Below are 21864 nucleotides of genomic sequence, written 5' to 3' on the forward strand. Positions count from 1 at the left end.
CATTTGAATAAACCTCGTACCAACAAAACAACCACTGTCAGCGAGCTCTGCCCCCAAGCTTCCTTGCCACAAACATTATTCATGCTGTTGTCTGTGGCTCTACAGAAGCTTTATAAGTTAAAACTGCAAAACGGCAGAAGCCAGGTAAGGTGAACGAGAAAACCTTTTCCTATTTACATCTGAAATATATTTTTTTCAAAGACCACCCAAGTGATTTGGAGAAGAGAAAGCATGGGGGTAACGTGTCCAGAAAGGACTCCTGGCACGTGAATCTTCTTACTACTACATATTAATTAAAATACATTTTAAACCTCATTATATGTATATTTAGGAAGAGAAGTGTCTGCTCTCACTGACATTATACAACTCAAGCTGGAATACTGAACACAGAACACCTGCAGACTTTAGGAGGAGAACAGGAAAACACATCTACAGTAATTTAACTACATCAAGAGGAAAAGAACCAACAAAACAGCACAAGTAGAACGCACTGCAGAAACAAGAGATGTCACAGGAACACTGACAGTAGAGAGCCATTCTAGTATAAAACTCGGTGTTTACCTGTACCTTCAATGTCTCTCCCTGCAAGGAGCTGTCACTGTCATCATTTTCATCAGGTTTAATCAAAATAGTGTTACTGAGGAGGTGGTTCTGCACAGCCATCAGATACCGCAAACACGACGATGCAGCCTTTAACATAAATAAGTACACTTCACATTATCTGAACGCTGTAAAAAACTGAGTCAGACAATCCTTCTAGTTCAAAATAAAGATAAAAAAAGTAGGGGGAGAGGACAAGCAAAAGCAGAAAATAGCTTCCCTTGAATAGAAGGTTTTCTGCTGATTTAGTGCAAGCTTGCTAATTCATATCGGAGAGAAGAAACCGGTTGCAAGTAGCTTGCAAAACATGTATAGAAGCAGTACCATTTTATTCAGGTGCGTAACATTATAGTAATATTGAAGTACTATAACATTAATTAATTCTTAAAAGATGATGCCACCATAGAGCTAAATTTAATTCACATTCCTGAAGGTGATGGTTCCACACTACTGCTCCTTCCCCACCCTCCTGCAGCACAGGCCATGACTTCCTCTGCCCTCCCCAGTGCTCGCAGGCAAGCTCACTTGCCTCTGCCATCAGCCACATCAGGGAGCTGACCCCACTGAACACACCTATGCACACTTCTACCATCAAATTCTGCCAACTTTCACCCATTTTTGTCTGTAAACGATAATCTTTTTGCTCGTATGAATCATTATACACAATTGTAGAAAGATTTTATTTTGGTTTTTAAGTTGTTGTAATGCTTTGAAGATTGAGATAAACAAACTTCCTTTAAATTGAAAGTTACCAGAGCAACTGGAAAATATATCCACATATAAACCTGATTTAGAATTACTGTATGACTGACTTTGCTGTAAGAAATTATTTCTTCCTTCCCAGCACAGCATAAACAAAAGACACTCTTTTCCTGTATTTGTTAAGACACACAACTGTAAAAGTTTCACCTCTATATACTCTGTGAAGATGATGGATTTAAGGAAGAAAAGAAGCCAAAGGCAAATCTACTTTTATCAAAATACGTTTTACTTACAGGCACAGTTGAAAGAAGCCTTTGAAAATCATCTTTAGATACAGTTTGGCACTTGGTGATTAAGACACAAGATTCTCGGACAACAATCTTGAGAATGTAGTGCAACAGCTCATCATTTAGTCTTCAAAAAATGCAGGAAATATGTAAAGTGTTAATAGTCTAATTAGAGCATGTTCTGTATAGCTCATCTCAAAAGTATCTGCAAGCTCTGTCACAAACCATGTGAAACCATAACAAATATCTATCGGCTCAACTTCAGAGATTCAGACAGAGAGAAAATCGAGCCTGAAATGTTTCACAACATTCAGTGCAACAGACCACCAGCGACTCCCTGTACTGTACAGACTGGTAAGTCTATGACTTCTAATGACTCCGAAAAAAGACTCCTCCCAACTGGAACAGGTACTTGAGATCGACAGTTTTACTGCTGAAAAGTCACCTAACAGTCTGAGGAGGAGAGCAATGTCACAATATCGTACGTAAGAATTATCATCTGCATTTACCACATACACAGTGAGTGTCTGTGAATTCAAACCTAAGTTTGTGCACTCCAAAGTTTCCCCTAAAACATCAAACCTCTCCCTTGTTCTAACGAAATCCTACCCACCATGGACATGAAGATAGTATTTCAGGTCAGACTGCTAGTAAGATAAGAAGCAATTTCAGCAGAATTTTATGCAAATTTGCCTAAAGCAAACAACAGAAACATACATTATAAATGAGGACGAGCATATTGTTGCATTTTACCTATAATGATCATCATCTTCACTTCCAAATCTGTTGTTCTGAAGCTGTTCAGCTAAATTAGTCAGGATAACGTCGCGAAGTTGAGAGAGACCGCTATTTCTCTCTCCTAAAATGGAACACAAAGACTTTTGCAAAACAGCATTTTACAGAATTAGTTTATTTTTATTTCCTCAGATATCTTGCTTAATATGTGCTACTTCTCAGAAATTACTGTATTTACAGTGTAACCTGATTCCCTGTTGATATTACAGGCTGTTAAAACTTACTCTGCACACAGCCCTGTTTTAAATTCCAAAGACTCTGACACACAAACACATTCCTATGAAGTAACAAATTACTGTGCATCAGCTGCTCCTAAGTCCAGACTCCCACTTCATGGTGAATACAAGTAGATTATTACTCTTTCATTAAGCACTACAACTACCTCTGGTTACTGTGTAACTGCCATGGGTAAGCTAACCAATAACTATGGGTTCTAAAATACAACCTGGACACCAAACATTACTAAAAGTGACAAGAGAGAACTTTAACCCTTTTCAATTTTTAACAACTGCCTGATTGAAACAAGTTTTCCTTTTCTACACATAACACAGACTTGACCATGTAGCCATTCAGAAGGCAGCTTCAAAATTTGAAGCACTCCATAATTTCCTAGAACAGGATGGGTTTAAAGCAGACTGGTACTCAATATTCTGAGTTCTTCCTCCAGAAGTGGAGATGTATCTTCACTTTTCTTATTTTCAATTAGAAAAAACGCACCCTCGCATGTCAATAAGACATTCTCACCTTCAGTCAAGACCAATTTCAACAAATTATTGATTTCTGCTTCTCCAGGATACAGGATATTCAAACCAGAGCTAAAGGAAAAATAAAATCGTGTATTACTTAACATATTTAAAAGTGAACAAAATCATTTGAATGGACAAGTGAAAAATGGCATCACAGAATCTCAGCTTAGTATCTGATGTAATATTTAGAACGACTATGTACATAGTTTCATCCAACTTAGAAAGGTATCCTCCATATTCTAACATTTATATTAGTCATAAAATAAACAGCTGCTTTCTCCAGAAATCTCTTGCAATCAACTATATTTTATTGTTTAGGTCCCAAAGCTTCTTCAAGAGCTCTTTGCTTCCCTCTGAGAAACCTCATATCACTTGTATATATGACAGCACAATCATTTTTTCAATAAACAGACAGATGCCAGGAAAAAAACAGATGAGGGCTTAGAGAACAACTCAAACGACTCTGGCGATGGGATAAGAACTGTGGCTTATCTGTGACAAGAACAATGGAAAACGCAAGAGGCAGTAATCAAGGAGTCACCCATGTTACAGTTTTATACTTCCTAAAGACTGTCTCGTTATAGAAGTCTTAGTTTAAGCTAAGCAGAAGATTCTAGAACTTGCATTTTGAAAACACCACAACTACGCCTAAATAGCCTTGAGGAGATTTTTTCCCCCTCTAACTTGTGATGAACTTTGTCCTTGCTACACGAATTACCACATCGAGACAGAAGATGCCAATAACTTCAAAGGAGCACTTCGTGACTAACTGAAGTGTTGAAACTATTGTGCAGACTTTTTGTTCTGTTCTTTTCTCCCCTTTTCTTTTTAAATAACACTCTGATAGAAAAGAAAACCGGAATGTTTTTCAGCTTCACACTGAGAGCAGGGATTATTGCAGCTCCCCTCCCTCTGGCTCACGCTGACCACACAAACATCAGGGAAAGTTATCATACACTGCAAGCTAAGCTTGAGGTTTCCATTGCTACCAGAATCCTCCAAAGAGAAAACAGAAAGAAGGAGATATTACCTAATCCCCACTTCTGATTTTATTTTTTTTTTTTTACAAGTCTTTGGAAGATATAGGGTTAAACAAGGGAAAAATGCAGCACCTGTGCATGCAGTTGACAGGAGCCACTCTTCCCTGTCAAAAAGCAAGACCCTGAAAATACTAGATAATTATACTAAAGATAATGCTATTCTTTTTCACTCAGTTACAGAGTCGCATAAAGCCACTGAAATTTGGAATGTTGTTGATTCACACAAAAAAAACCCGCAGGTTGATCTTCAGAAGATTTTGTTCTCAACCTTCGGAGCACTTCCCACTTGAAAGCAGATTATATTTGTACTTGGGATGTTTGAGACAGCACTCCTTGTCCTTGAGATTTACATTATCTCGTTTTCATGATACACAATCACACTTTTTGCTCACTTCCCTGTACTTAGTCATTCTGCTATTTTGACAAGCCAGAGAAAGGAAATCTGGTTCGAGAGATGCAGTAGCTAGTACGACGTGCAGCTAAAGCAACTATCCTGTTAAAGCTTTTGATGACCTGGTGTACCAACCCAGAGACACAATGCTCACCCTTCTACCAAAATAGCTTCCCGATTTTTTAAACATAAACCTGACTTTCTCAAGACAGTCTTAATACCTTACCTGTGTTTTTCCCTGGGCCTTCAATCTTACAGCATTCCTCAAGTATTACTCATTCTGCTTCCCCTTACATTCCTTTTGTTTAGGAGAATTTCAGTAGTGCCACTTGAAACACCAGTACAACAGCTGAGAACATTGGCTTTGCCTACTTCAGAACACCAATAAACTATATAAACTAAACATGGAAGTCATTCCAGTCATTAGTGAAATGCATTTTTTTTTAATTTAAAATTACACTGCTGGATACAATTTGAATGTTCATCTGTTACAACATTTTCAAATCATCTAAAATCAAAGTTGTTCAATTTGACAAAATAGATATTTACCTAATAGCTAGACAAACCTCCTTCTGAATTTCGGAGCAAATCTGATCCCGTGGTGCCATCAGTAACTGCCAAAGTAATAGGCCAGACCTTCTAACAATATCTCTGTTTCTTTCGGATTGTGGGCTGAAGAAAAACTTAAAAACCACCTAAGAAAAATTAAACACAGCAGTATTAAAAACTCTAACATTTGTCACATTAAGTCTTTTTCTGCAGTCAGTTTTTGAAACTTTGCCTAAGTCACTAGAAACCTTAGAGTCAGAAACTGACTTTGGATCCAAAAAACGGGGGGAAAAAAAAAAGAAATGAGGAATTAACCTCTCTGGAATTTATATTTAATATGTAAACGTGTCAGTTACACTTACATTTAAATTAGGACTCAAACAGATGTGTCAGATCTGCTGTCAATCTCCATTAAATTGAATACAATGGAAAAAAACCTAATAAAATCAAGTCGTTGCCTTTATTCTAAAACAACTTTTTCTTCTTTTATTTTGAGTTGTGTTTTTTTTTTATTGTGGGGTGGTTTGCTTTTTTTAGTGTTTATTGCAAAGGACCTTTAAGATGCCCTCATACCTGAAAGACGACAAGAATGCAGCGTATTATACAAGTATCTCCATTCACCATAGCTTTCTCCATAATGTCACAAATGCTGCTGAGATGATGTGCTTCAATTGGATGTTGCTTGCCCAAAAAGTTTGTTATGGGAAGATTGTTGCTAGCCGCAAGCAGGTTGAGTTGGTGGATACACATGGCACCAACATGGTGCAGTAACTGGTTAATCACCTCATTTGTGGTTGTTGCATCCCCTAGAAGAAGAAAAGCAGTTCAAATGCTGTCTACAAACACCGACTATAGCATCAGTGTTTGCTTCTAAATGCAATATATCATCATCTCTAATTTCAGGACACCAGCCCACATGATAGGCAAAAGAATTACCCACATCACTTTTTTAATGTGCTAAAGGTTGCAAGAATCTGGAAACTTCCAAATACATCTTGTTTTTTTGCTTTTTCTTTTCTTAAAGCAAAGATAAACCATGACCCACATTTATAAACAACTTTTCAAGAACGAACTCAACTTTTAACAGAAAGTTTCAGAAGGAAGTTTCTGTGTGTTTACTCTACAACAATCATACATTTCACTTCCACTTCATACAAAGTGCTGACTTGTAGGTTTGCCTCACCTTTGGGCTCTGTAATGACATGACTCACTCCCAGCCTCTGACAGACACAATGGAATGCCTGGTTCCCAGGATTACACCACTGATCAATATAATCATTAGAGCATGTCCAGATCATATTATTCATAGTATCGTAACAGGCACCTAAGAAAAGGAAAATATTTTGCACATCAAAGTTTAGAACGTTTGTTAGAAAACCAGACTTAAATGTTTTTATAGCAGATCTAAAGCAAATAATTTGGATTTACAAGATCTCTGTCGCGTAACAGCAATTTAGTAACAATGCATCAGAACAAAAAACATTAAAAGGATTTCTTAACATGAAGCAAATGCACATCCCTTTCGATGTTTCAAGTAAACGTGCAACGGCATCTGGTTCAGGTAAATACTCTGGTGCTCATTATTTTTAAGTATAAGTACATAACATGTCACTCCTTCACAAACTTATCAGATGCTGCCGCAGTGCATAAACTCAAAATAGATGAGTCTGCCACCAGATACTAGCATCAAATATAAAGATATATATTTTTTTCAAATATAAAGATCAGAACTTTGTAGCACCTTACAGCATAAGCAGAGTATAAAAATCAGACTTCTTTCAAGACTCTTTTCTGCTCTAGAAAATACTTTTCTTGAGCTTGTGTGCAGCTGAAACTGCAAAAGCAAGATACTTGGAAATTCCTTCAAGGAATTCTGAACTTTCAAAAATGTTCAATTTACGAAGTTTCACCACAGACATGAAACCCCACCAACTGCACAGCTGCTTACTGCAAACTAAAATCCAGACAGATTATTTAGAATCAAAGTGTTGGATACATCTAGTTCTGAAATATTCCCAGAAAAGAGATCTAAAGAGATCCGCTTCTTACCAAGTCCTGGAACTAGAGCACCACGTCCAAGAGAGCTTCCTGCAGCATCAATGAGATCTGCTCGGCTTGTGAACTGCCCATCCGAAATATTGAACACCAAGCTTGAAGCAAGAACTACGTAGAAAAAAGTCTCCAATAAATTCCTGAGAAGTTTCTTGTATTTCAGCAAACCAAGGACTTAAAACCTGCCACAAATGTATCCCACTTACTTTTTAAAGATGACAAAGCACTTGTTCCTCCAAAGAGCGAGCGTGTTGCAGAACTGCCTGATCCACCCGGGGGTGGGACCAACATCACCAAGTACGTTCCACAGGTGTATATCGGAGTCTTCCTTAGCATCTTCAGTGGCAGCCCACAGCTAGTGTTTGCAGCTGAAAGATTAACCAGAAAAATATGACACAAACGTGTATTTCATTCTAACATTAAGAACTGAGAGTAACAGGAAACAAACAAGGCAGATTTCTATTTAGGGCTTCCAATAAATCTATATGGAAATTCGTTTCAGCTACATTTTGCAGCATTTAGAAGTTGCTCTAAGAAGTTGCATACAGGGGTGGCCTCAGTCCCACACGTTCAGCATCAGCCCCCAGAAGGATGCAGTTTCACAGGTGAGTTAACTAAAGAGAACAACTTAAAAATTAAAAAGACAGCAATCTCTAGTTTCCCAAGCAGGAAAACTAGAAGCCTAAAATTTAAGTATAAACATTTTAAGAATTGTATGGTGATAACCATACTGAAAGCAGTATCTTAGAGCCAAATAATCTTTTGACATAGAGATCATTTGAGATTCACTACGCATTTACTATTTTAAGTTCTCCTGCTCCACATGAAACGTACACAGTCATAACCATCTAGCTCCTGCCACAGCTGATCAACACTTTTATGAGAAATGACTAAAGAATTATCCAAGAATAACCACTTATTCTTCTCTTCTGTAGCACTCCAGTGTTAACTGGCAAAACACAGCCTTTAAAATAGCTCTTCAAGCTAACTCCGTGCCAATTTCCCTGTAAGCAGATCTATTTCCTGTGTAATTTATTTTTATGGAAATACATTTAATTGTTTAAAATTGAAGAAAGGAAACTCAGGTACATACGAAGGAAGAGAAGCAATCAGGATAAACTGAATAAAATCTTAAGACAAACCTTACAAAGCTCCAGATCATCCTGAAAGCCATCGATACAGTTCATTCATGACTCCCTAGTTAACTTGGGTAGCTTCCACAAGCCCATAAAAGAATACCCAAACATTGTGTAAATTACCTCAAAAAATCAAAATTACCTCCAACTTATAGTATTCAACTTACTCGTGAAACAATAGTTTCATTTTCTGAACTGCAGTCCATTTTTACACAACAATTAGAAGCCCAGCTGAAACTGCCAAAGGAATGCAGCCAGGACTATAATGGAATATACAGGGAAAAAAGGGCACTACCAGCATTCTTCCTGGGTTTCATTCTTAAACTTTTCTCACAATCAATGTCTAATTTAGCAAAGGAACTTGTAATTCAAGCGCTAAGCAAATATATATGTTTCCAACACTTTTTTTTAACATGTCCTAAGAGGTTAGTAATTACTAGAACTGATACTATACGTGTTAAGAAAGAAACCATGAAAAATCACTGAGAGTCAGTAAAACTTCTGACCTGCTTGGTCCTCTTTCAGCGTGTTGGAGATTGTAGAGCCGGTGAGAGCGGCCAACGTTGCTGACGGGGAGGCTCTGTACCTAGACAGCCTACTCAGAAGCATCTCGTTGATACTTTTTGCAGATTCACCCTCTTTTCTCATTAATATAATTCGTTCCTGTAGAGGATTTGCTATACACATGCCATTTTCTACCTATTAAAATGGAGCAAAAAAATACTTTTAGGTATTGAAACCCATAGCAGACAGGTTACCCTAACTGAACAGTAAAATTCAACAATACAATATATCAGGTAGAGATCCAAACTTAAACTCTGCTGTCAGAATTTCTTGCAAAGAAGTGTCACAAAAGATGGACAAATGAGTACGAGTTTGTGACTTTGTGGTTCAATAGAATATCTTCTATTTGGCCTGTCCTTAAAGACAGAACTGTTTGTCATAATCTTAAGTTACTTATGGAACTCTACTTAAAAATATTTAACCTGGCTGTACTTTCTTAGCAATGTTTCAATGGCAAGTTTGGTACAAAGAGGCCTTTAAACCATTTGCCAGCCAAAAGTATAAGAGATTATATATAAGACCATAATCTTCAGGGGATGTATTAAAGAATGCATCTCTTAATGAAGATAAGATTTAATTTACAGCTTTAGGTATTTTCCATGAGTTGTACAAGTACAGCCTACCAATTGCAGCTCCATCATGCCACTAAGCACAGCTGTTGTACAGCAACTGCTGAGCACACAGACATTACACCCAAAGCACTCCATCAAAGCTAAACCCTCGGACAATTTCAGTTATCCATACCAGAGGTCTATGAACTGCTGTAAGCTGTGCTACGTAAATGAATCAATTTTTAGACTGATGCTTCGTTGTCAAATTAAGATATACACACACATATACAAATGCATGCACATGCATGTATATAAACATTCACATATATAAGCCATTGAGAGAAAAGGGAGTTCAAACTACTGATATATTTCTGCAGACTTAACATTTCATTTCACACTAAAACCAATGATTATCATACAACATAAAAAACTTATTAGGCTATAAAATGCAGTGTAGACAAAACAATTGTTATTTGTAACTTGTGGGATCTGATTGGCTTTTAAAACCATGAAGCATATCCACAGTAAAAAATGCTTTAAATCCTAATACACTGAATTACTGTCCCAGCATAAAACTTAATTGCTAATTCTACTAAAAATACGTTTTTTGTTACAAGACAATTCATAGTGCTAGACTACGGTAGCCACATGTCCTCTGAAGACAGAATTGAACAATACACCTTCTGTTCTGTTAAAAGCTATTTCATAAATACACTACACATACCAATATTCAAATCCAACATGTCGATTTGAAAATGCTGATATCTAATTAAGCAGTAGTTATGCTACCAACTCTAGAGTCATAGAAAACACAGAATTTGCTTACTATAAGCTCAAAAATATCCATGAAGACAGAGTGGCCTTTTGGTGTTTTTTCATTGAGGCTTGCAGGAGACCAAATCCAGTAGAAATATGTACCATCTGAAGAAAGATGCACGGTAGTCATAGTACTGCCAACTGGGAAGTGATTTACTGGCATTGGGATTATCTGACATACCTACAAGACAGACAGCATCTTCACAGTTCTTATTTTGAAGTTTCCTCTTATAAGTATTAACAGTGTATTTAAAAATACATAAATTATGATCAAGTGCGGCTAGTCCAGAAGAAGCATATTATTGGACATAATAGTACTATTACATTTCTTTGTATTTTATAATGTTTGCCAAATGGATCTACTGCATACAAATCAGCTTATGTATCTAAACATTTAACATATCTAAAAATAAAAGCATCGTCTCCTCTCTAATGATTGAGAGCATACTCACAGTATCATAAGGAAAACATACGTGCTAAAGAGTTATGTACTTTCTGCAACTTCTGTTAAAACTTTACTTGAAACTTTGGAAGAAAAGGGGAATCCAAATATTCTCAGATTCAAGAAACACACTGGACATATGTATGCATATCCATCCTTAAAACTATAGCAGGAAAAAAGCCCAAAGTAAACAACCTATCCATTTTTTACAAACAATGACAGTTGTTTATCTACAAAACACAATTAGATCAGAAACAATACCTGAATTTTGTTAAAGTAGAAGAAGAATGAGCTGTTCAGGAAGATTACGTTTTCAGTTTAAGTCAAAATCCCTTTTGCTGTTGTTTAATTGTTTTATAACATGACCATACTATAGGCTAGCTCTTACAATACTACCATAGTAAAGCACAGTGTAAGTCTGCATCTGCATATACATACACGTATACACACACACACGGGAAGAGTAATAGCTGTTACATAACTTACAGGTTCTCTTGGGCAATGCTTTCAATGAGGGTTTGCAAAAAGGCAATTTCACAAAGCAAAAAGAAGCTTCAAGGACAAAATTAACCAAAACGTAGAAACGACTGCGATTAAGAAGGTTTCCTTACTCTACTATACAACTCTGCAGTGACCACCCTAGCTGCTCCTTTTACCTGAAGGGTATGCTGATCCACAACCTGGAAAAGGGAGTGAGGCTTATTATCGAAAGAGACGGGCCGATGAAGAAGTTTGCCATTGCCAAAAGCCACCCAGCCAGGCTCCAGCTCCTCATTACGGCAGTACACAAAACCTCTGGCAAAAAAAGCAGTATATTAAAGCTCTTTAATAAAACCTCTGTGCTGTTTCTCGGTTTTCTAAGAACAAGTCACAACCACATTCCTGAACTGTGACTGAACTTAAATCCAAGTTAGCATAAGGCAGCAATTTCTGTTGTAAGACTGAAAACATAAGAAGTCTCATGGCTTCCAAGCAATAAAGAAGCAAGAAGGTACAGTGAGTCACATCTGCACTAGCCATTTATATAATGAATGGCATAATTAGAAAAAAGATTAGTTACAAATTCAGCAATTGTACAACTATAAATAAAAAGGTCACAAAACTAGTCTATAGTATATCCCTCTCAGCAAAGAATAAACCAACTCCCTATACATTAAAAAAGAAATAACATCTCAACCACTAGCTATTCTGCTAACGTAGCTCTTTGCAGGAAGTTGGACTAGAGGGCCTCCAGAGATCCCTTCAACCTAAATTATTCTACAGTTCTAGAGAAAACATACTCAAGAAAAACTTCAGATGAGAAAACCAAAGCATTAAAATAGCATTTAATGAAAACACATAATACAGCGTAGTCTTGTTACACCTGACATCGAGAGAGGTTTACCAGAAGCAATAACTTGGGTTTTTTTTTAAAAAAACACAGATGTGCAGAATAGCAACTATTCAAGTGTCACTTACCGCAAAGTCCCATGTAATCCAGATCCTAATTTACTTATTCCTCTGCCCACTGAATTAGTTGTATAAAGATAGAGCCCATCGGCTGCAAGGCAGCGCCCCAAGTCTGCATCTGAATCGGGGAGAAAGAGCAGAGCCCTCTGTGAAACACAAAACTGGAAATTCTCTGCGCTCGTCACGCTTCTGCAGTAGTGCCACAGCCACCGAAAATCAACAGATGCTCCTGACAGGTCAGAACCATTTTTTAATACTGCATTTACCATTTGGGGTTCTAAGAGCTACTGTGGCTTAGTCAAAGTCCACTCTTTTCACAGGAGTTCCTTTACATTTCTTCCCAGCCTCAAGGAAGTGCCCAGATTACATCTAACTCACATGAACACTAGAGCTATTTAAATCTCCTGCTGTTGGCAAAACAACTTAAGACCTAGGTGCTAGTCACTCAGCTTCTCTTTTGAGACACCAAATGACATTAGGGCTGTTTTTTCATGATTCAAATGTGCATCATCCATTTCTGAATAATTTATTTTCCTGTGTTGCGTTCTTATTTCAGCGTTAAAGACCCGTCTTTGGGTATTATGGCCCAAGCTTCTGTCAAAAAAAACCCAGAAAGTTTGAACTGTTTTTTTTTTTCTGCACACTATTCAAAACTATAAATACAGCAGGAACTAGACTAGCAGACCCAACGATGCTTAGGAACACAGGACTATTCAACTGAACTCATTTCAAGTGGAAAATTCCTTTTCTTAAAGATAAATCAACTTGAGTATTTGCTATTAAATGCCTTCAGAGTGATGCAAAGGAGCAGAAGACCATTCTCTTCTGCTTTTGCAACAGGTAATGCTGTTCAGAACTGGCAGCAAGATAAAATACAAGCAAGGCTTACGACTATGCAAGACTTTCCACTCAGAATCACTGGTATAACTGTTTGTAGGAAAGGAATAATTTAATATCAAGCCTTGATCTAATTTCTGGTACAACTCTGCACTTCTCTTAAAGCTAGCAAGCAGACTCTTCCACCTCTGAATACTGTTAAATTAAGAGAAAACGTAATTCAAACTTAGCCTTGACATTCACAAAGCAGTAATTATTAATATTAATCAAGATGGGACACACAAGGCAAAGCCTTGTAACAGCATTGTCAATAAACCAGTCCAGTCAACCTATTTAAGTGCACCGAATCTGAACAGTCAGCTAAGGACCAAAAAAACCCACCTCTTCAAAATATAGATATCTCCATTAAATTTGCAGATAGCCTAAAGTGACAACTCAGATTTGTGAATTCCTATGGCTTGCATTAAGCTTAATGAGATGTCATTAAAGCTTGAACTAGTATTTCTAAAACAACGCAAACTCTCTCATTTAGTGCAAAAATAGTAAGCAAACAAAGCAGTAAAAACTAAAAATTTATTCAGGGAAAGAAATACAAGAGAAAGCATTAAAAAAAACATACAAAACAGACTGGATACAAACGAAAGTAGAATAAGAAAAGGGGGAGGAAAGCAATGAACTTGCACTTCTAAAAATACACATGATCTGCCAGTGCTGGCTACTGAACACAGTGATACTGCTCAGGACAAAAAGTTACACTTGCTGAAAGACTAACGAGTGGATAATATCCAAACCTAGTTTGGCCTCTGCAAAGTTCCCCCTGAAGTCAGGGAGGGTCACTGCATCTACCACTTTTGATGGTTTCCTCCAATGTGATTACCAGACAATTGAAAATATCACCTGGCCTTCAGCAACCAAAAAGCAACACTTTTCTAAAGCTATTATCCTACATTTTTACAAAAATGATACGCCATACTGTCATTAACACACCAGACTTTAGTTTTCGCATACAAAATGGGAATATTTTTTCTGTCTGATCCCCAAATCAACTTTTAAAAAAGCAAACCATTTACATATCTAGCTAGATTAACTGAATGAGAGTAGGTATGACAAGCCAAACAACGCAAACGATTTACTTCTCCTGTAAATCAGGTCCATGTTTCCAAAACTTCAGTTTTGAATGTACCGATTAAGACAACAAAGTGCCCAGGCAGTTGCTGCCCTTCCCCTCTCATCATGTATCAGGCTTCGAGGCGCTCCTGTGATGCTCAGCTCTCTCTCCAGATGGTCCTTCTAAACCCTTCAGCTTTCAGTTATTTGATATGTCCTGTACTTGGCTTTTACATCACTTCCAACAGAAAAGAAGAAATCCTTTCCAACTCTAAAGCTTTACATTACTTTTTTAAACAATTGTCACCACAAAAAGCATCTTGTCTTCCCCTGCTAATATCGACAGTCATCAAATAATTCACCTTTATTTTCACTGCTGGAACTACTGTTGGCATCAGGTGCAGGTAACATGTCTTCAAAGCCCCAAGATACTATATGTTTTCCTCCGAGCAAACAAGAGGGTGATCCAGGTCCTCCCTCCAAAAGCAACAACCTTTAAGCAGAAAATAAGATGTGTAGAGAACAGGAATACCAAAAACCAGATAAACCAAAAGTTAAGATGAAGATGTATTTTAAGTAATTACTCTCTGTCAGAGTTCATAAGCCACTTAAGAGAGTCATCAATATTTAATTAAAAAATTAAAACTTAACACCCAAAAAACAATTAGTAGATCCTTTTAGATTTGACTTTTTAATGTCTTTCTCCTGCAGCTGATTAAATTTCGATCTCTCCTAGAGCTTTCGATAACTCTAAAGCCTTTTAATCACATTTAACAACATTTATCTGTAGATGCACTCCTACATTTTCGGAGCTGCTGTAAAAGTGCTACAATTAGCAAAGTCACTACAGACCTGTACAACACATCGGCCACAGGCAAGGATCCGAGATCAGTCTGTTTCTGTAACAGATGCACTGTGTGAACAAAGGTTTTCAGCGACCCTCTAAAAGGACAAGAAAAACATGAATTAAAGATGTCGACTGAAGCAAGACTGAATGCACACAGACAACAGCATCTATGGAGAATCTAATATCCAGTACCATAGAGGCTATCCAAGGTATGTCATCGAGCTTCTTTCCTAATTTGCATTTCTTTTCTGGATGGTTTTTCACTCTTTTGTGGAAGAAGTGAAAAGAGGAAGAAGGGGTAACATAAAGGAGGAATGCTGGCGAACTGCTGGTCTGAATCACGCTGCCTTTTTGGAAAAAGATGAAGCACCATGCAGGTGGGGAGATCAGCATCCATGGGCTGTGTCATAACCAACACGTACAGTAAAGGTGATCTACGCACAGGATAAAATACCTGCATTTATTAGACAGCTACTCTCAATATTTCTTGCAGCTGATTAATCACATTTAGATCTTCAAATACAGTCCTGGGGCTGAGCCAAAGCATTAGTAAGAGCTGCTGCAGACATAGCTAGAGATGACTTTCTTGACTAAAATAGAAAAGACCAAACTAATTAATTTATTATCAAGAGTCTGATTATTTTTTGCATCCAAACACCAATTTGGAAGCTTTTGCCCTTCTGAAGTTGCACATTTAGATATATATAAGGACTAGAGACTTCTGAAAACAAAAGAGTGCCTAGAAGTGTGCCACTTTAAAAGTTTATTGTAATATTTACTAACAGATGGAGTTTGTAACTCTGATTATAATTCTTATTCATTCATAAGTTTAACACTTTTTTTGGAGAACCTATGAAATCTGTATGTTCACATAGTGGCGAATGTGTTTTTTGTAGAAATAGAGAGATACAGAAGTCTTTAAAAAATATATATATTTGGCAGTTTCTGTTTTAAAGGTCAGGGTATTCAGAAGTCGTCCTTTTCTGAAAGACGTGGTGGCTCTATTTCCAGGCGTCATAACCCAGCTAAATATGAGAATCTTGACGGCATCTCAGACATGATAATAGTCAGTTCTGAACCGATGCCTTCAGAAGCATGACTAATCAATTGAAGAGACCTTTTCCATGCACGCTGCTGAATACAGCCTTTCACTTTCTGTCACACATGGTCAGCCTTAGCTCCTCAACGTTCGAACCGCATCTCCTCCTCCACCCCTCAAACACCATTTTTCCCACTGTCACTTTCAGCTGTTTGCTTTCGCTGATAAACCTCAGCTTGGAGAAAATTGACACTGAGTACTTCAAAGCTCCTCAATTAATTATTTAAAGCAATGTTCACCCTGTTGTTTTATTCTTAGTAATATGAAGTACCCAAGATTGCAACTAGGAATCTCCATAATAGCCTCATTTTGAAGGCTTTTTCTCCATAATGGTACCCAACACATGACTTACATATTTAAAGGAAAAATGCAAGGTTTTCACAGGTGAACATATTAGAACTCTGTAAGCAATGCAAGACAGATTTGCAAAGAAAATATAAGATCAACCTTCATTTCAAAAGCTGTATTTGAAATTTAGCTCTTTTACAAATTCAGCTGCAAAAGAACATCCCATACTTCCTGAGAATTGACATCTGGAAAAAAATAAATGAGATGATGTTTATCAAATCCAATTTATCTGAGCTACGTTCAAGTACGTTGCCTTTTAGATAAGGCAGTTGTCAGTGCAGAAGAGTTTGCTACATACAGTAGATTTCTCTTTGACTTCATTAGAACAAGTACACGAGAAATTAAGTGTTTTTCATTTGAATAAACCTTTTTCTAAAGCAAATCATGACATCTCCTAAGAATTTCAACATCTTAAATCAGAGTTAAACTTGACAGACAAGACTGCAATCTGAAACATTAAAGCCAAGATTTTCAAAAGGCAACTAGTGACTTTAGATCCACGTTCGTACGGCTTTGCAGAAGCCAAGTTTTGTATACTCCTCCTCCTCTTCCCAAGCCCCATCTCCTCAAAAGAGTTAAGTTTTTAATAAAAGTTATTACAACTATTTTGTCCTCAATCACCTGGTGCTGTGCTAAACCCATGCAGGGCATGGGATAGTTCAGCCTACACTGGTTGAACTCTTCACTGGCAATGAAATGAAAAAATGCCTCCAGATGTTTCACTGGCAACACTGAAATGTGAAATGAATCGCCCTGAAACTTGGCCACAGTGTCTTCTGCAGCCAAACGAAGATGCATAAGCTACAGGATTAAAGGGGCAGTACAAAGGGAAAAGCGAGACAACTTTCCTCTGTGATAAAAGCATTTGGAACCATTCCTAGAACAGATCACCGCAGTAGAAGCAGCAATATGCACAAGAGGCATTTCTAACCTAGGTCCTTCTGCTTTTACATATGCTAAACACACGCAAAAAAAAAAATGCTTAGCTTATCAGTTTCACCCTTTCCAAACCAATATTTAAATATCAGAAAGAAAAAGATTACTGTAAACCAAAAATTAGCATCAACAGTGTGGTCACATCACTTTTGATTCTCACATTTAAGTGTAAACACTTACTACCAATATCAACCACAACATGTCATTTCGGTACCGTTTCCTTACCTGGCACAAGCCAAGGCAACTAGGGCAGCAGCAGCATTTTCTTTTTGCTTATATGGAATCTGTTGGCCTGAAGCCGAAGTGTCTTCCAGCCAGGAGCACAGCAAAGCCTCTATCCCATTGAGACAGTCAGCTGGTTCCTTAGTCAAACTCAAAGGCTGGCAGTCTCGAAGGCAATTCAATAGCACCTCAGCAGTTATGTTACAGAGAGACGGGTCTGTTCGACTCTGAGACTGAATGAGGGGAAAGACCAGCAGAAGCCCCATCCGGGAAGTAAACGGGGCCTGTTCAGGCTGCTGCAACAAGCCCTGGCGCTTGAGCAGGGCGAGTGCTTCTTCCTCCCCCGAGCTCTCCCGGTCATGCTGCTCCTCCAAGGCGAGCTGGCGCTGGGCGTTCCAGAGCCCGCGCAGCGCGTTCAGTCGGTACTCCAGCAGCCGAGCGTAAGCGTTGCTCTGGTTCCCACACACGGATCGCAAGCGCTCCGCCAGCTCCGTCGGATTCTTGGTCTCAAACGTTAGTATCTGAAAGGAGGGGAAAAGTGGGAATTTCATAGAATCAGAGAATGGTTAGGGTTGGAAGGGACCTCAAAGATCATCCAGTTCCAACCCCCCTGCCATGGGCAGGGACACCCTCCACTACACCAGGTTGCTCAAAGCCCCATCCAACCTGGCCTTGAACACGGCCAGGGATGGGGCAGCCACAGCTTCTCTGGGCAACCTGTGCCAGTGCCTCACCACCCTCTGAGTGAAAAATTTCTTCCTTATATCCAATCTAAATCTCCCCCCTTTCAGTTTAAATCCATTGACCCGTGTCCTGTCACTACATGCCCTTGTAAAAAGTAAAAAAAAATTATATAGGGTTCATTTTTCTTAAGGAAAAAACAAAGTAACATATACCTATAGTATGATTTCTAGATCAGCTGTCCTCTACAACAGATTGTGGGATATTTTTTTAACTTCTGGGCATGAATAAAGTTACACTGGAGGCCAAAGAGCATGCGAGTGCCACGGAGCCTGTTATTGCTGAGTCAGCATTGTCACTGAAGCCAGGCCTTGGGAGCTACCGACAGAGATTTTTAATCTTTCAATCGGAACGCTAAAACAACAATAACAGACTGTAAAGAAGAATACATATGAAATAGTATCTTTATTTTCAAAGATTCGCCTTCCCTGGAGCTTTTTTTTTTTGTAATTGAGGTAATTTTACTACGAACTTCAAAAGGACTGAGGGGGTAGAAGGTCCCAGGGGCTGAGATTAGAGCCCTTCCATGGAAACTAATAGGTCAACACTACTGCGTAAGAAGAATGTGTATGTTCTAGTTTCACAGCTTTTCAAAGAAACCAGTTCTTTAAAATTAACCAAGAGGTTTCTTTACATGCTCTCCTCCTCCTGTTTTTTTCCCCTCCTCAATTTTATCATATTGCATTTAGCTACATCTTTCTCAAAATATTTGCAGTTGCTGCCGTAGTTTAAAAACCTAAAAGCCTCCTCATCATCACTGCAGACAGAAGAAAGAGGCCTTTCTGGCACTTGTAAGTAAAATCGGAGACAAAGCTAGAACAACAGAAAACAAGTAAACCACGACAGAAAGAAACATATTTATGGGTTAGTACCCAGCCTGGTACTTGAAAGAACTCACGATTTTAAGTACTTTACAGACAACTCTTCTCCCTACAGCATACAACAGCAGTTGAGATCAGCAGTCACATAAGCCATGCAGCCCCAAGGAAAGCAGCAACGCAAACATTTTCCAATACTTTGGATCCAGTGTCTGAAGGGCTTCCACCTGCATACCACGCTCCCACATCCCACCCCCATAAACACACTCTCTTTGGCTTATCTTTATGCTGTAAAGTTGTCTTTCCCTCATTTAAATTTAAAAAAATCCCTTAATTTAAAAAAAAAAGAAAAAGGAAAAAAACTAAGGGAAGGGGAATGTAAGAGGTTAAGAGATGCAATGGGTAACTTCATACAGGGCTGTTTTTTTTTTTTTTATTGTACACAGTCGTCTTACAGAATATGAAATAGATGTTTATGTCTAATTGTAGAATTTTGACCAGCTTGATAAAACGCTTCAGGACAAATCACATCTGCCATTTCTACAAACACCGTTACTAAAGTCAACGAAACAGCTTTTCAGTAGAACACTTATCATTAGAGTCATGAAAAGTTCACTTTAAAGTAATTCACATAATAATTACACTTGAATAGATGTTAGCATTGAGCTCCTTAAAACTCAAGAATCTCTTTTAATTAATTTCTTCAAAGTAATTAAGAATATTAATCCCTAAACCACATATTATACATTTACAATAACTACCTCATATTAATTTGTGTGTTCTATTGTCTCCAAAATAAGTTTAATTGTTTTCTATTATAGGTACAATCGAAAACTTTCTAAACCAGTTTCCTTTTGACTTTCTTGAACTAAACCCAACACGTGAGGGATCCTCAACTAAGTGATAACAAGCTGCAGAAACAGAAGGAAAAAGAGAATTAATATTTTCACCTTGAGAGTTAAATGCTGAAGAAAACAGGTCTATGGTCTCTGGCTATGCTAATAACAAAGACCGCACAAAAGACAAGTCGTGGTATGCTCAGTTGGCTTTCCCTTTTAGATTATAATAAGCACCACTTCCATGGAGGGATGGAGGGTGCTGCCTACAGTCTTCTCCCCTCTTCATAAACACAGTGGAACCCTGCAGTTCATGCCAGATAATACCTTTAAAAAGTTGTGCCCACCTAAATTATAAGTATACCACTATGTTATTTCACAAACTTTGTAGGAGCTCACATGGACTTTGAACCAAATCTGTACCCAGTATGTAATAAGCAGAAGGTTTAAATATTCAAGTATTCACCAAACACATGAAAATTGCTTTATTTCAGCCAAACTACAAACACAACCAAAGGCTGATTGAAGTTTTTCAGTTTCCTTCAAGTTACCAATATTACCTTCAGTGGGTTCTCATCAACAAAACTTAACCAAATTCTTGCAGAAAGATACACATTTCAGATATAATTTAACCTCGCAAATTTTGTCACTCATTAGGGCCCAACTGAAGGTACACTTAGAAAAACTAGTGACACTGTGAGACACGCTCTTGTTCCTCAGGTCCCACAGTTTCGCACGAAGACGGATTATTTACCTTTGATACTGCTCTACAACTCTGAGTCTGACTTGTATAAACCAAGACAAGAAGTCAGTGTCAAATATTTGCAGATATCCTGATGAAAAGTCTTTTACTGCTGAAGTTTTTTTTTCTCACTGATCTCACAGTTTATAATTGGCTTTCTAAGCACAGTATAGTCTGTCTGGAACTGTTTAAGAGTGGTTTTCTTTGGTCTTTCACAAAGGAAATATGCACTAATTTGGGTTAACGATATACAAAGTACGCTAGTTTCAACAGATTTAGAAGAGAGTTCCAAAACGGGACTCGCAGACTTTTGAAAATAAAGCAATTCACATCATCTAGTTTTCACACACCAATTATGAAATCGGTGAAAAACTTAACCATTCAACATCATCTGAAGGCCTAAGTAGGCATTTGCAGTTCCAAAAAATAACAGGATAGTAGGAGAAAGGTCATCAACCGTAGAGGAGTCTTCCGAAAGTTTTGTTAAAGTCTGTTTTCCTCGAGAGACATTTTACAGTCTAGAGGTAAGTATTCAGAGCTACCTCTAAAAAGGAGCTCCAAGACCAAGTTTTCACAATGACTGGCTGTGACAAACAACTTAGGAGCGTGTCTGAACGCTGAAAGCTCCCAAAATCTTGCTGCACATCAGGGAACCATTCTGGCTCTCACTGGTTAGCACAACACGCCGCTTTCTAACCCAACGCTCATGACGGAGCTTCCCTTTGGATAGTCTGAAGGCTTCACAGAGGAATCGCAGCCCTTGCCAAGGCTTCCTCGGCACACTGACTGTGGTTTTGTTGTATCTTCAGGCAAAACTTGTTATCTTGAAGCTGTCTGCAGTCAAAGCAAGTTAAAACAAAAGGCAAGAAAAACACCCACCAGATTTATTCACAAATTCTGAAATAGACAGTGTTTATACTCCCGATGTTTGTAAGAGATACAGGTGAAGAAAGGAAACAGAAACTCTCTGCTGAAATGACTTGTACTAAGATGGAACCAAAAAGGTCTTGCCCACCTTTCCGCAGCTGATTTACTGCAGCCCTCCCTGGCACACGGCTGGCGGAGCGTGCCACGCTGAACGCCGCCTGCCTGAGGCTGCCCCACTAAAGAGGGTTTCTTCAGGCTACAAAAGCTGGTGTACTCTGCCAAATCTCCCTTTTTAAATCCCCAAGCAAAATCTAATCCTTCTCCCTCAAATTAGTTTATTCTCT

General features: G+C 38.2%; 1 protein-coding gene across 3 annotated transcripts in view; it reads right to left on the bottom strand.

Moving 5' to 3' along the window:
- The window catches only part of HECTD4 (HECT domain E3 ubiquitin protein ligase 4), a 76354-nt gene that overhangs the window by 45705 nt on the left and 8785 nt on the right, over positions 1 to 21864 (bottom strand). For all 3 annotated transcript variants that reach the window (XM_086623651.1, XM_086623648.1, XM_086623650.1), the window contains exons 2-17: positions 17520 to 18037; positions 14917 to 15006; positions 14427 to 14557; positions 12130 to 12238; positions 11328 to 11466; positions 10240 to 10410; positions 8805 to 8997; positions 7369 to 7530; positions 7160 to 7273; positions 6294 to 6434; positions 5684 to 5916; positions 5111 to 5256; positions 3129 to 3199; positions 2343 to 2448; positions 1596 to 1716; positions 562 to 690 (exon numbers count right to left, since the gene is read on the bottom strand). In XM_086623651.1, coding sequence (XP_086479777.1) covers positions 562 to 690; positions 1596 to 1716; positions 2343 to 2448; positions 3129 to 3199; positions 5111 to 5256; positions 5684 to 5916; positions 6294 to 6434; positions 7160 to 7273; positions 7369 to 7530; positions 8805 to 8997; positions 10240 to 10410; positions 11328 to 11466; positions 12130 to 12238; positions 14427 to 14557; positions 14917 to 15006; positions 17520 to 18037 — 2574 coding nt within the window. The remainder of the gene's footprint in view (positions 1 to 561; positions 691 to 1595; positions 1717 to 2342; positions 2449 to 3128; positions 3200 to 5110; positions 5257 to 5683; positions 5917 to 6293; positions 6435 to 7159; positions 7274 to 7368; positions 7531 to 8804; positions 8998 to 10239; positions 10411 to 11327; positions 11467 to 12129; positions 12239 to 14426; positions 14558 to 14916; positions 15007 to 17519; positions 18038 to 21864) is intronic.

Source organism: Tauraco erythrolophus, chromosome 19 (genome assembly GCF_009769465.1).
Source record: "Tauraco erythrolophus isolate bTauEry1 chromosome 19, bTauEry1.pri, whole genome shotgun sequence".
Lineage (NCBI taxonomy): Eukaryota > Metazoa > Chordata > Aves > Musophagiformes > Musophagidae > Tauraco > Tauraco erythrolophus.